The sequence below is a fragment of the Ochotona curzoniae genome, unplaced genomic scaffold (genome assembly GCF_017591425.1).
Source record: "Ochotona curzoniae isolate NIBS_2020 unplaced genomic scaffold, NIBS_Ocur_1.0 contig_430, whole genome shotgun sequence".
Taxonomy (NCBI): domain Eukaryota; kingdom Metazoa; phylum Chordata; class Mammalia; order Lagomorpha; family Ochotonidae; genus Ochotona; species Ochotona curzoniae.
This window is the reverse complement of record NW_024466219.1, coordinates 6532546-6544954: the sequence shown is the minus strand read 5'-3', so window position 1 is coordinate 6544954 and position 12409 is coordinate 6532546. Positions and strand designations below refer to the sequence as shown.

The following is a 12409-nucleotide window of genomic DNA, read 5'->3' as shown; positions in this document are numbered from 1 at the left end:
CCTATGGCTGCCTGGCTTCCGCACCTGCTGCTCAGGGGTCTGGGGATGGAAGGTGAGCCCAGCGCGTCACCGCCATGCCTGGCTGCTCCTGCCTGTCAGAGGTTTCCAATAAGTATGATTACGTCAAATGCCACTGTAATTATCCATCAAATGAGGCTTCTTCCTAGCTTGATTGCTGACATATTGATGACAGTGTTATTATTTTATTTTTAAAATTATTTCTGATGTTTCAAATGGCACTTGGCATTACTTTAGAACATTAAAAAAATTTTGTGATTTGTGAAACCTAGCTCTTTTTGTCGTCAGTTCTACTTTTGGTAAGTTCATAGATTAGTTTTGTTTATCCAGATAATCAAGACGTAAGCAGTTAGATTAATAGTGGTGATTTTATAATTTGTATTTTCTTATAAACTTTAAAATGTTTTTTACTAGGTACAGTGAAGGTGAAATTCGATTTAACTTGATGGCCATTGTGTCTGACAGAAAAATGATATACGAACAGAAGATAGCAGAGTTACAGAGACAGCTGGCGGAGGTTTGTGGCCATTGTTTTTTTTAAAGACATTTATTTTATTGGAAAGGCAGATCTACAGAGAGAAGGAGACACAGAGAGAAAGATCTTCCATCCACTGGTTCACTCCCCAAATGGCTGCAACAACCCGAGCTGAGCCGATCTGAAGCCAGGAGCCAGGAGCTTCCTCTGGGTCTCCCAAGCTGGTGCAGCGTCCCAAAGCTTTGAGCCATACTCTGCTGCTTTCCCGGGCCACAGGTGGGGAGCTGGATGGGAAATACAGCAGCTAGGACAGGAACCTTCAACCATGTGGGATCCCGGCTCAAACAAGGCAAGAATTTAGCCAGTAGGCTACTGCTCCAGGCCCCGTGGCCATATTTTTAAGTGTAAAGTTATAGCTTTATTACTCTCAGTAAAAGTGTTTACTTTGGTTTATGATTTCTGGCTTTGCCATCTAGTGGATGCATGCATTTCTCAGTTGCTTTGTATAGCGCGAGAGGAGCATTTCCCTTGTAAGTTTGTCACGAGGACTAAATGAAATACTCAAGTTACATGACCAGGTTACAAGTGCTGTATAAAAGTTAGCAATTGACTGCATTGAGTATTCACTGTGACTTCATCTTACTTATAAGTAAACAAGTTAAATTATATTTCTCTTAATTAGACTTTACTTTCGCATGTAGCCTGTATGATTGAACATCTGTAATAGATGGACTTGGAGCAGAGAATCAGTAATAGGCAAAGTCATTTTTATGATCGTTGATCACCTTTGTTGAGTGTATTTGAGCAAGGTGTAGCTTACTACGCAAGTGGCAGTATGGTATAACTCATTGTTTTCAGGTGAACATTTAGACATATTTTAGAACTTGGATGTGTGGAATGCACAGGTCCATGCTTTTATCAGTTAAAGTTACTGTTGTTATACTGATGTTCTCTTACTAGTATCCAAAGTAGAAATTTGAAAATAGACTTTTGACCATTTTCACCTCTGCACTTAAGCCTCAATTCTTAGGGTGTGTTGTTTCTTTTTCTTTGCCCTAAGGAGGAACCCATGGATACAGATCAGGGCAGTAATATGTTGAGCGCCATCCAATCAGAAGTTGCCAAAAACCAGATGCTAATTGAAGAAGAAGTTCAGAAATTAAAAAGATACAAGGTATGCTTTTCAGACCACTTGGCTGGGAAGTTGCTGGGCAGACCAGGGAGCCTTGAGATGAGAAGGTGTGTCCCCTGTGTTCCCACCTGGCTTTTCCTGCAGTGTGGACAGTCCTTGCTTGGCCGGTACCCTGTAAAGATAAGTCAGGAGCTTTTAAGAAAACATTTATCACGAACTGGATTTTAACCTGTTTGTGGCTTCAGTTTGCTGGAGTTATCTTAATTACACACAGATTAAGCCCAGCCATTGGGAGCCACTTCACCCTGGCACCTGTACCCTAGTGGCCCTGAGCTTTGGCGTGCTCCCGTTTCCTTACTGGTGGGATGCTTCGGGTCCCCTGCTGTATCTTCTGCCTCAGACATTATCAGATATCCCTGGAACCCTTCCATGCCCTCGTTGTTTCTAGGTCTTTGCCCAGCTAAAAATACTTTTTTTGTTTCTTGTTCTGTTTTTGAAGAGAAAATGCAGTATGAATTCCCATTAATATGATTATGTGCTGCATATTGCCATTTCAATTGGGGAGGGACTGTTCAGGGTCCCAGCAGTGCACTGTGGGGTGTGCGTGACAGAATTGTCTAATGCCGTTGTTTTTGATAATGTCATTGTGCACCTGCAGTCTGACTTGCATGAAGGCAGTGGAGGGGACTTTCATTTTGGTGTGATATGGTAGAATTCTGAATCTTTTGTGAAGCTCATCTGAAAGCAAGAGGTGCCAACTGCATTTGTTGTTCAGCACAGTGTAGGCATAGTTCTCTCTCTCTCTTTTTTTTTAAGATTTTTATTTATTTTTATTGGAAAGTCAGATGTGCAGAGAGGAAGATCTTCTGTCCGATGATTCACTCCCCAAGTAGCCACAATGGCTGGAATGGGGGTGGTGAACTGGACTGGATATAGCTGTAGCATCCCTTAGCATGGGTGTGGACTGGATCTGGCGTGTGCCAGGCTGAACTAGGCTCTAGCATCTGCTGGTTCTCACAAGAGCAAGGGCAAGTGTAGGACAGGCTGGGCCAGGTTTCCTGACACTGGGCCTTGCGATAGCTAGGTCTGGGAGTAGGCCAGGCAGGGCTGGGCTACACCACCAAAGGGAAAGAGCCAGAATGGGTGTAGCCTGGTCAGGCAAGGCCACTGCATCTGTCAGGACAGGAGGTGGGGCAAGTCAGGATGGGCCAAGGACCCACGAGTGTGTGCCAGATCTGCAATTTTAACTTGATAAAGGAGCTTAGGGCATAGTCCTTGCAGGTGAGTGCTAGAACCAAGGCTGGGAGTAGCCCAGTTTGTAGCACCCCACTGTAGATGTGAGAACCAGGACGTGGTGCAGTGCAGGCTGAATCTGGCTAGAACACCAGCCAGTTCACATTAGGACCAGTACTAGAAGCATTTCAGGCTGGGCTAGGCTATAGCACCCACCAGCATGAGCTGGGAATGAATCAGGCTACAGTACCCACTGGCAAATTCAGGTCATGTCATGCCAAACTGGGCCGCAGCACCAACCAGCATGTGTAAAACCCAGAGAGTGGTCATAAGTCCAGTAGGGGGTCTGCAGAGGGCTCTCCAGCTAGGCCACGTCCAGGGGTGACCATGAGATCTGGGACTGGGGAACACCAGGCTAGACAGGGCTACAAAATCTGCTGGTCTGCATTGAGTTGCATTGGAGGAAAAGTCAAGCTGCGATAAGCGACCATATCCACTGGTACATGCAATAGTTAGAGTAAGTGCAGGCTGGTGGGATACTGCTGCAGCATTAGCTGGCAAGTGCTGTGATTGGGGCAAGTCCAGTCAAGACTAGGCCACAGAACCACCTGACAAGTGCAAAATCTAGGGTGGGAGTGGGCTGAGTACAGCTCACCCAGGAGTAGATGGCAGCCCCTACCAGTGAACATGGGGACTAGGGCTGGGAGTGAGCCTGGCTGGACAGGCAGTGGTAACCATCAGTATAAGTGTGGGCTGCATAGTGGGGTTTGTCAGGCTGAGGTAGGCTCCAACACCCACCGATGTGTAAAAGAGCCAAATGAGATGCAGGACGGACCAGACCAATCTGCTGCACACACCAGCATGTGCAAGAACAGGGGCTGGGAGCATGCCTGGCGGGTGGGGGTTGCTTGAGTTAGGCAGTAGTTCCTGCTGGGGTACATGAGAGCTGAGCATATGCACGCAGCAGGAATGGGCTGGGCTGCACCATTCATTGGTTTGTGTATGAGATGAAACTGGAGACAAAACTGACCAGGTGACTGCAACCATCAGTGTGTATGTTGCCTGATGTGGCTGACAGACCAAGCTGGACCCCATGCTGGCTGGCACACACAGGACAGAGGTCTGGGGTCACATCTGGTGAGGTTTCTTTGGGCACCCCTAACTGAACCACTGAACCCAGAACTACAACCACAGGAAAAATCACAGTAATGCAGTCTGACCCCGAAGGCATGTGTCAGAACTGGGTCTACGTGGTTGTTGAAACCTAGGTAGTGGACAGCATGCCCAGATGCACATGTGGAATAAGACAACCTTGCTTCTTTTGTCTGCCACAAGGATGCAGGGACCCCCACACTTGGGCTGTCTTCCGCTGCTTTCTCAAGTGTAAAGCAGAGAGCTGGATCATAAGTGGACCAGCCAGGTCTTGAACCAGCTTTCATGTGAGATGCTGTTGCCACAGGTGATAGCTTTACCGCCTGTGCCACGACTCTAGCCCTACGTTCCATGGAAGACCTCATATATTCCTGCTCGCTGGGAGTGAAAGCCTAGGACATCCCGTAACTTGAAGGGGTCTGGACAGTGCATGTTTTTCTGTGATGCACAAACTTTTCCATAAAGTCTGTCTTCTTTCTATAAAAAGCAAAGGAAGATTACTCTTGACCACAACAAAGCTTGTCCTGCTCGACTTGATCTGATTTGCATAGGTATAAAGGCAAGAGTGTTAATTTATCATGGAAATCTTAAATTTGCTTTTGAGGCACATTTTTGTAAGTGATCTGAGGTCAGACTTGGTTAAATAAAGGCTTGGCATCCAAATTTAAGAAATTTTACCCCCTTACTCTGTTTTTTTTTTTTTAAGATTTATTTCTATTATTTTTTTTTATTGGAAAGGCGTATATACAGAGAGGAGGAGAGACAGAGAGGAAGATCCTCCGTCCGATGATTCACTCCCCAAATGAGTGCAACGGCCGATGCTATGCTGATTCAAAGCCAGGAGACTCTTCCAGGTCTCCCACGTGGGTGCAGGGTCCCAAAGCTTTGGGCTGTACTGGACTGCCTTCCCGGGCCACAGGCAGGGAGCTGGAAGGGAAGCGGGGCTGCCGGGATAGAACCGGCGCCCATATGGGATCCCGGGCGTGCAAGGCAAGGACCTCAACCACTGCACCGGGCCCCCCCTTTTTTTTTTTTTTTTTAATTCTCATTGAGAACAAATTTGATTATTTCTCATAATTTCTTCTTAGTAAGGAGAGTGGAAGAGTTTATCAGATTTCTAAGTTGAATGTAAAAGTGAAATACCAAAAAAAAAAAATTTGTGGCTATTTATTTTATTTTCAGATTGAAAACATCAGAAGGAAGCATAATTATCTGCCTTTTATCATGGAACTGCTGAAGACCTTGGCGGAGCATCAACAGCTAATCCCGCTGGTGGAGAAGGTCAGTACTCCTAGGGAGGATTTAGACCGGTCAGAAGTGCAACACGCAGTGTTTCATGTGAATAGAGGCAAAACACTTTAGTTTTAGTTTTGCCAGTTCTTTGTATTCTGTGAAAATTAATTACAGAATTATCACAAGATTAATTGCTCAGCTGCTTTCAGATTTCTTCAGGAATTCAGGTTGAGCTATATTAGCATTTCAAACACTACCTTTTTTTTTTTAAAGGAAAACCAGATTTTTTCATGTTATTTACTTGAAGCAGGTTTTTCCACTTAATTTAGCAAAATTTGAATTAGCATCGTAAAATTTAAAGCTAGAATGGACATTGATGGGAGAAAAACAAGTAGCCTTGAACTGAGACCTAAGTTGTATCGTTTCTGCTGAGGGTAAACCAGCATAAGTTAGTGAAAATTTTTTATTTATTTATTTTTTCAATTTCAGACACTTCGCAAAATATTTGTGGAATAAATGAAATTGCACTTGTTATTTCTAAGTTTATACTGTAAATCAGTGTTTCTGATAGTCACCAATGCTGAGTATTCTTTCAAATGCATGTTACCTGGCCTTCCCCACATATCTGATGTAGGGAAGGAGTCTTTATTAAGCCCCCCAGGCGGGTCTAACGCAGCTGCTCTGGGCACCACATTTGAGAAACACTTTTGAGAAGATACCACTAGGCAAATAAAATTTTGGACCATTAATTTAAAGACCAGAATATATGGTAGGTATATTTTTCTTACTAATTTTTAAAATTACTACACCCAGCTGTTTCATATTATAAATTTCAAATAATATGAGATATGTTAATACATATTTTTGCATATACCTTATTACTTGAGCGATGTGACCCCACTTTGAGCTCGCGAGGCCGCCGAGTCTCATGCTTCTCACAGGGATCTCTCTGTGTGTGCATCTCGGGCTATTTCAGTGTGGGAAACGGATTTCTGAAATGTTAGTTAACATTTAGTGATATATGATTCTCAAAGTGTCACTGCTTATAGAATGCCTAGATAATGATGTTCTTTATATAAAACCGTACAAAATTCTATGTTAAAAAAAGCCTTAAAAATATGAGGGGACTTGTGAAAGAGGACCTAAACCGGAATTAACAAGTAAGTTTATTTCAGTGCAAAAATATTTTGGAATCCATGCATAGTTGTTTCGTAACATACATTTCCCTTGAACTTTTGGAAGGCTGCTTGTTTGTGTGGATTTCAGAAAAACTTTGCAGCAAAAACTTGCCTTTCCACTTTGTTTTCCTGAAGCTTGTCGGTGGCCGTTTGTGTATGTTGTGCTAAAGGTGCGATGGACTGGATTTTCTTGCTGGAGAAGTGTCCTCGGGGAGCCGCTGGCTGTGACTGGTGTGTGCCACACAGGAGCGATCCCTGTGTGATTGTGACAGTCCAGTGTCTCCTCCCGCCTGGGTGTGAACCTGAGTTCTTTGCTTGATTTTGGACACCAGATGGCAGTAGGTGAATGCTGCCAGTGGACCCATTGTCGCAGGCTGGCCTTTGAATTGGTGCGAGTGATTTTTTTATTTTGGTAAAGATTTTTCTTGAAAGTGAGAATTACAGAGATGGAGACATCCACCCCCTGCCTGGCCACCCCCTAAATGGCTGTAAAGAGCAGAGCCAGGCTGGTCGGAAGCCGGAAGCCAGGAGAGGGGTGAAGGACGTGGTCGGTCCTCTGCTGCTTTCCCAGGTCATGAGCAGGGAGGGCATGGCAAGTGGACTAGTGTTACATGAGCGGCACAGCAGGCAGAGGGTTAGCTTGCTGCCACACCGCACTGACCCTGCATTGGTGTTTCTGAGTAAAGTGCTTCATGACCTCAGTTTGCCCTAAGTTCTTCAATTGATAATATTGTATAGGCAATATTGAGATAAACTTACTTCTTGAATAATCTATTCTCCTAGGTTCTGAGGAAAATTCAGACTCATTTGATTGCAGATCTTGAAATGTCTGTTCATTAGGCCTGACTCCGCACACGCATTCCTGTCACTCTTGTTAGGCCTGGGGATGTAAATGTAACTGAACACATTCTTTTCTCCTCAACAACTTCGAGTATAGCTTGGCAAGGAAGCGGATAGGGTTCGTTTGGTGCTGAATATTGTCGTTCTGACAAGTACCAGCATGGAGTGAGATCACATTCCGAAAAGTACAGGACAGCTGCTCCACAGCCTGCCAGCGATTCAGAACTCCATACCCACAGCAGCCATGCTTGGGACTCAGTGCCAGTCTGTTCTGATGGGCGGCATTCTTATCAGAAAGACAGATTTACAGAGAGGAGAAGAGACGGAGAGAAAGATCTGCCTTCTGCTTCACTCCCCAAATGGTTGGAGCCAGGATCCTCTTCCTGGTCCCCCATGTAGGTGCAGAATCCCAAGGCCGTGAGCTGTGCTCCGCTGCTGCCTAGGCTAGAAGCAGGGAGCTGAATCGGAAGTGGTGCAGCTGGGACGCCAGCGGGAGCCCGGGTGGGACGGTAGCACCACGGGTGGGAGGATACTGCACTGGCTCCTCTTTTTCTTATTTAAAAAAAAATCGTTATGCCATAAGGATGTATCCCACATTTCCGAATCACATATAAAGTTTGGGATCAAAAATCTAAAAGAATTGTAAGTATGAAATAAATAATAGAATAGAAATGAATAAAAGTTTCATAAATAGAATCTGAACCCTGCTGATTCTATTTTATATTTTAAGAAGTAGATTTGGTATATGATACAAGGATGGGTTTTTTTTTTTACTGTATTTTTAGGTTACCTCCTGAGCAGTTCAAATGTAATGTATATACCGTGATGATGCAAGCAGCTGAGATACTGCACCCCGTGTGAGACCGGTGGGGCTGACCCAGTCCCAGCTGTGGTCGGTTGTTGCAGTTATTTGAGCAAATGAACCAGTCAACGAGAGGGAGCTCCTTGTCTCTCTGCATACATCTTGAATATATTAGAAAAAGAAAAAGAAAAAATGCAGAACTTTAAACATACACGAATCTGCATTTTAGCAGGGTTCCCAAGTCATTGGCATGTGTTTTGAGAAACAGTGCTACAGTCCAAGAGATTTAAGTGTTGTGAAAGCTTCTCTGGCTGTTGGGTATGAGACTGGCTATGTCGACAGCATAGGGGAGCTCTGGTGTCCTCATTGACTAGAATGAAATGGAATTACTGTGCTTAAGCTGTATAGTTAGGATCAGATGACATGTAAACACTTTTGTAAATCGTGTAAGGTAAGTTGATTGGTCCCACAGTTATGTAAATTGTTATGTTAAACGTGTGTGTGTGTGTGTCTATGTCTATCTGTATCAGCTTATTGAGTATAATATCAGTTTATACTCAATTTGAATAGGAAGTCAGAAAATGTGTGTGTGTGTTTTGTTTTGGAATGCCCTTTAGTAATGGCCTTTGGAGTAATTTCACATTTTAAAATTATTGCTACTGTAATAATGTATTTTCAACTTGAGATGAGAACGCCAACCACCATGCTGGTTTCTGATTGGGGCAGAAAATGACTGACTAACTAGCAAAAGTTTGTTGCAGGTCTGAAGTTGAAGTACAGTGCTCTAGAAATCTTGGGAACACTGTGTTTTACGCTCTTGGTCTTGGTATGCCCTCTCATGGACATTTGTTTTAATACAATCTAAACAGACTTAACACTATCTTTTATTTTTAGGCAAAAGAAAAACAGAATGCAAAGAAAGCTCAGGAAACGAAGTGAAGATGGCCCTTTGGCTGCGTCTGCCTTTCTGCTTCTGCACTGCTGTTCATGGAGACCATTGGGTGTAACAGACTTTGAACAGCCTCCTGCTCGGCTCGGTGCACGTGTGGCCTAGTGCCCGTCTGTGTTGTCTTTAATGCATGGATCCTTAAGCTTTTCCCCTAGCTGCATCATGTGCATGTAGTGCATATTTAATAAAAGTCATAATAAGAATGCTTGCCCAGATGCCCAAATTCCGTTATTTGACACTGGATTTGAGAACTGCTGGTGACTCTGAACATGTATGGTGCCATGATGAACTTAGAAGATGCACAAATGATATTCTGTACCTGCAACTTATAATTTTCTGATCTTCATATTCAGTTGCATAGTACAGTTTACAAATTGCAGATCTCAACTAAGCTGATTTCTCATCATTAATAGGAAAAAAAATCACTATTTCTGTCTTTGATATGAGTGATTTGAGGACTTTAAAACTGAATTTTGTCTCTTATACCAACTGTTTGAGAAAAGTTTGATTTTTAAGGCAGATAATTTGAAATGAACAGAAGTATAATTTGCATCAGAATTTTATTAAACATTCTTTAGGTGTTTGGGATTATTCATTTAAATATTGTATTATTTTAGGAAATGTCACAGTATTGTGTTTCAAAGCAAAATTTCAAATTAAGTTGTAAATCTTGATGTATTTTGATGTTATTTTCAGTTTGTCAACTTTTTCAAGCTGTCAGCCTGTATATTGAAAATGGTTACAGTTCCGGTTACCTTCTGAAGCAGTGACGGTGGGGCAGTAAGCCCTCTGTGCCAACTGAACAAAACTAGTACAGCCTGCAGTTTTTTAGAGGCATGCACGATTTGCTTACAATTGGTTATTTTAAATTAAAAAAAATTGCTTTAGAGTTGCTTTGTTTTTTCTTACAGAATAATGCTGTACTATATTCTTAATTCTGATGTTTTCCAAGTTAAAAGGAAGTTTTATAAAAGTTTTTATAAGAAAATCTACCTTTTTCTTTACAAGGCACATAACTGAAGTTTATTCATGACTTTTTAAGCATCTATTATTTATTATAAAAAGATTTCACATAATTTATTTTATTAGAGAAAACTGTGCCCATCTTTTAGCTTCAACATGTGAATTTTGAAATTTGCTCATGGTATTATTAGATGACTTTAATGAAGGGAAAGTTGGGACATTGAATAGAAAATGAATGAATTATTTTTCATACATAATTTCAGTTGGTAATAAAGAGTAATGTATAATTTTCAGCTATTTATGGGAAAATATATTTTGTTTGTGATGCAGTAGTAATTATGGAATGTTTTAAAGGTCTAACACAACTTTTAAAATATCATCCTGAGGTGTGTTTTAGGCTCCTCTTGATCTCATTAGTTTATTTCAGATTGAGTTATGTATCTTATTGACGCCAAGTAAGGATTACTGTAGTAAGAAATATGCATTAATCAATACGATGTTATTGGCGTAAGGATGAACTGATTAAATCCGTGGATTCGGAGAGAGCCTAGACACAGACACACAGTAGGCCAGCACTCGATTCTCAGCAAAGGCGGCAGAGCAGTCCGACAGGAAGGAAATCCTTTTCAAAGAATAGAAGAGCTGAATATTCAACCTATGTGAATCAATGAACATGACCCCCACCTCACAAAAATTAATTGTAGTTGCTTCATAGACCTAAATGTACCTACTAAAACGTGTAACTCCTTTCACACATGGGTAAGTAGCTTTGTGACTAGGGATAGCCCCGTGTTTCTTAGGTCACAAGAATAACCCCAAGAGTTCTAAAATTAGAATTCATTACATTTTAAAACTTGTCAGTGAAAGACACTGTTAACAAGAGTAATTATCAAATAGTATTTTAAAAATAACTTTATAAAGCTATTATGTTCATAGACATAGAGATCTTTGTTTATTAATCTAATTCTAATAAAATTCCTTGATATGAATTTCCATAGCTTTAGAATGGCTTATTTCATTTTCCTCTTCTTTGATGATTGCAAATGCATTGTGACACTTCATGATTATTTTCTGCCTGTAAATAAAACGTATGACAAGATGTTGTCTGGGTCCTTCCTTTGTGTTGCTGGCTTGAAACAAAGACTTGAAGATGGGGGATAAAGAACTTAAAGGAATCGGGAGGATATTTTAAAGAAAATCTATTTTGTTCATTTTTACTTTTGAAATCTGAAAGTTATTGAAATCTTGTGAAATCTCCGTTATTGATTGAGTAGGTGGAGGTACTCTGATTCTGTTTCAGCTTTGCTAATAGAAACAATGAGAGCTTGTGAACAGCTGCGTTGCTGGCTAGTCTCACCTCATAGATTTAAGTCCCAAGATAGCTGCCCTTTTCCTAGCAGAGAGCAGTCAGCTGGGTCGTGCCACCAGAAAAGACAAATATTTGTTCTGGGCTCAGGACCGTGGGGATTTGCTCCCCTTTTAGGACCAAGCTATGTATTTCTTTGTATATTTTGGTGTTCCATGCAGACTGGTACCTTTGGTTAATCTTAATTGCCAATAGCATTTCAAGATAGACTTGAAGTGTTTTCTGTTCTTTTGGGAGGATGTTCTGTTTGATAGAAAGTTTAGACAAAACAGAAGAGCGAAAGCAAAGTTTCCATTGCACATAGTTCTCCCAAATGGGCTGACCGTGTTCAATATGTGTAGTGTCCCTTTTCTGCTTGTATGTACCCATTTCTGTGTTAGCCTTGGCATCTCTCCCTGTACTGTGCTTTAGATTTATGTAATATAGTGTGATTTTTAAGCTTAGTAATACTTAATTTTTACATTGATGTCGGTGATGACTTGCTTTCAGGAAACCAAGATAGCTTTTTAAGTTGAACAATTTGAGGTTAATACAGGGAAATTTGAAAGTGCCTACTAGTTCCTTGGTTTGGAGGAGTGAGCTTGAGCTTGGAGCTCCAGCCAGGACTCCCAGCAAAGCATATGCTGTGATGAGGCAGGCAGTCCCTAAGGATGCTAAAAAGTACAACATGGATAGTTTGGCTCTGGTAGAATGTCATCTTTCAAAGTATTATGAATTAATAGATCAATGCGATGTGAATGGCCTTATGTTATTTCCCTAATATATTATTAACACCTATGTTCACTGGCTAACAACATGCCTGGCCATCTTTGTTCTGGTTATATTAACTCTTTGACAGTGATAAAAATGCACAATTAAAATAATGCAGACCCAATGCGATAGTGTAGTGGTTAAAGTCCTCACCTTGCACACACCAGGATCCCATATGGGCGCCGATTCTAGTCCCTGCAGCCCCACTTCCCTTCCAGCTCCCTGCTTGTGGCCCAAGAAAACAGTCGAGGATGGCCCAAAGCCTTGGGACCCTGCACCCACTTGGGAGACCCGGGGGAGCCCCTGGCTCCTGGATTA

The 12409-nt window shown here is 41.9% G+C and overlaps 1 protein-coding gene across 3 annotated transcripts in view; it reads left to right on the top strand.

The window, feature by feature from the left end:
- The window catches only part of UCHL5 (ubiquitin C-terminal hydrolase L5), a 30374-nt gene extending 19303 nt beyond the window's left edge, over positions 1 to 11071 (top strand). Inside the window, exons 8-11 of one of the 3 annotated variants that reach the window (XM_040985393.1) lie at positions 433 to 535; positions 1557 to 1667; positions 5193 to 5291; positions 8958 to 11071. In XM_040985393.1, the coding sequence (XP_040841327.1) occupies positions 433 to 535; positions 1557 to 1667; positions 5193 to 5291; positions 8958 to 9002 (358 nt within the window). In that variant the 3' untranslated portion in view covers positions 9003 to 11071. Of the gene's footprint in view, positions 1 to 432; positions 536 to 1553; positions 1668 to 5192; positions 5292 to 5877; positions 6058 to 8957 lie in introns of those variants that run through there. The other 2 variants (XM_040985392.1, XM_040985394.1) reach the window with 2 other exon arrangements.
- Positions 11072 to 12409: the final 1338 nt, after the last annotated feature.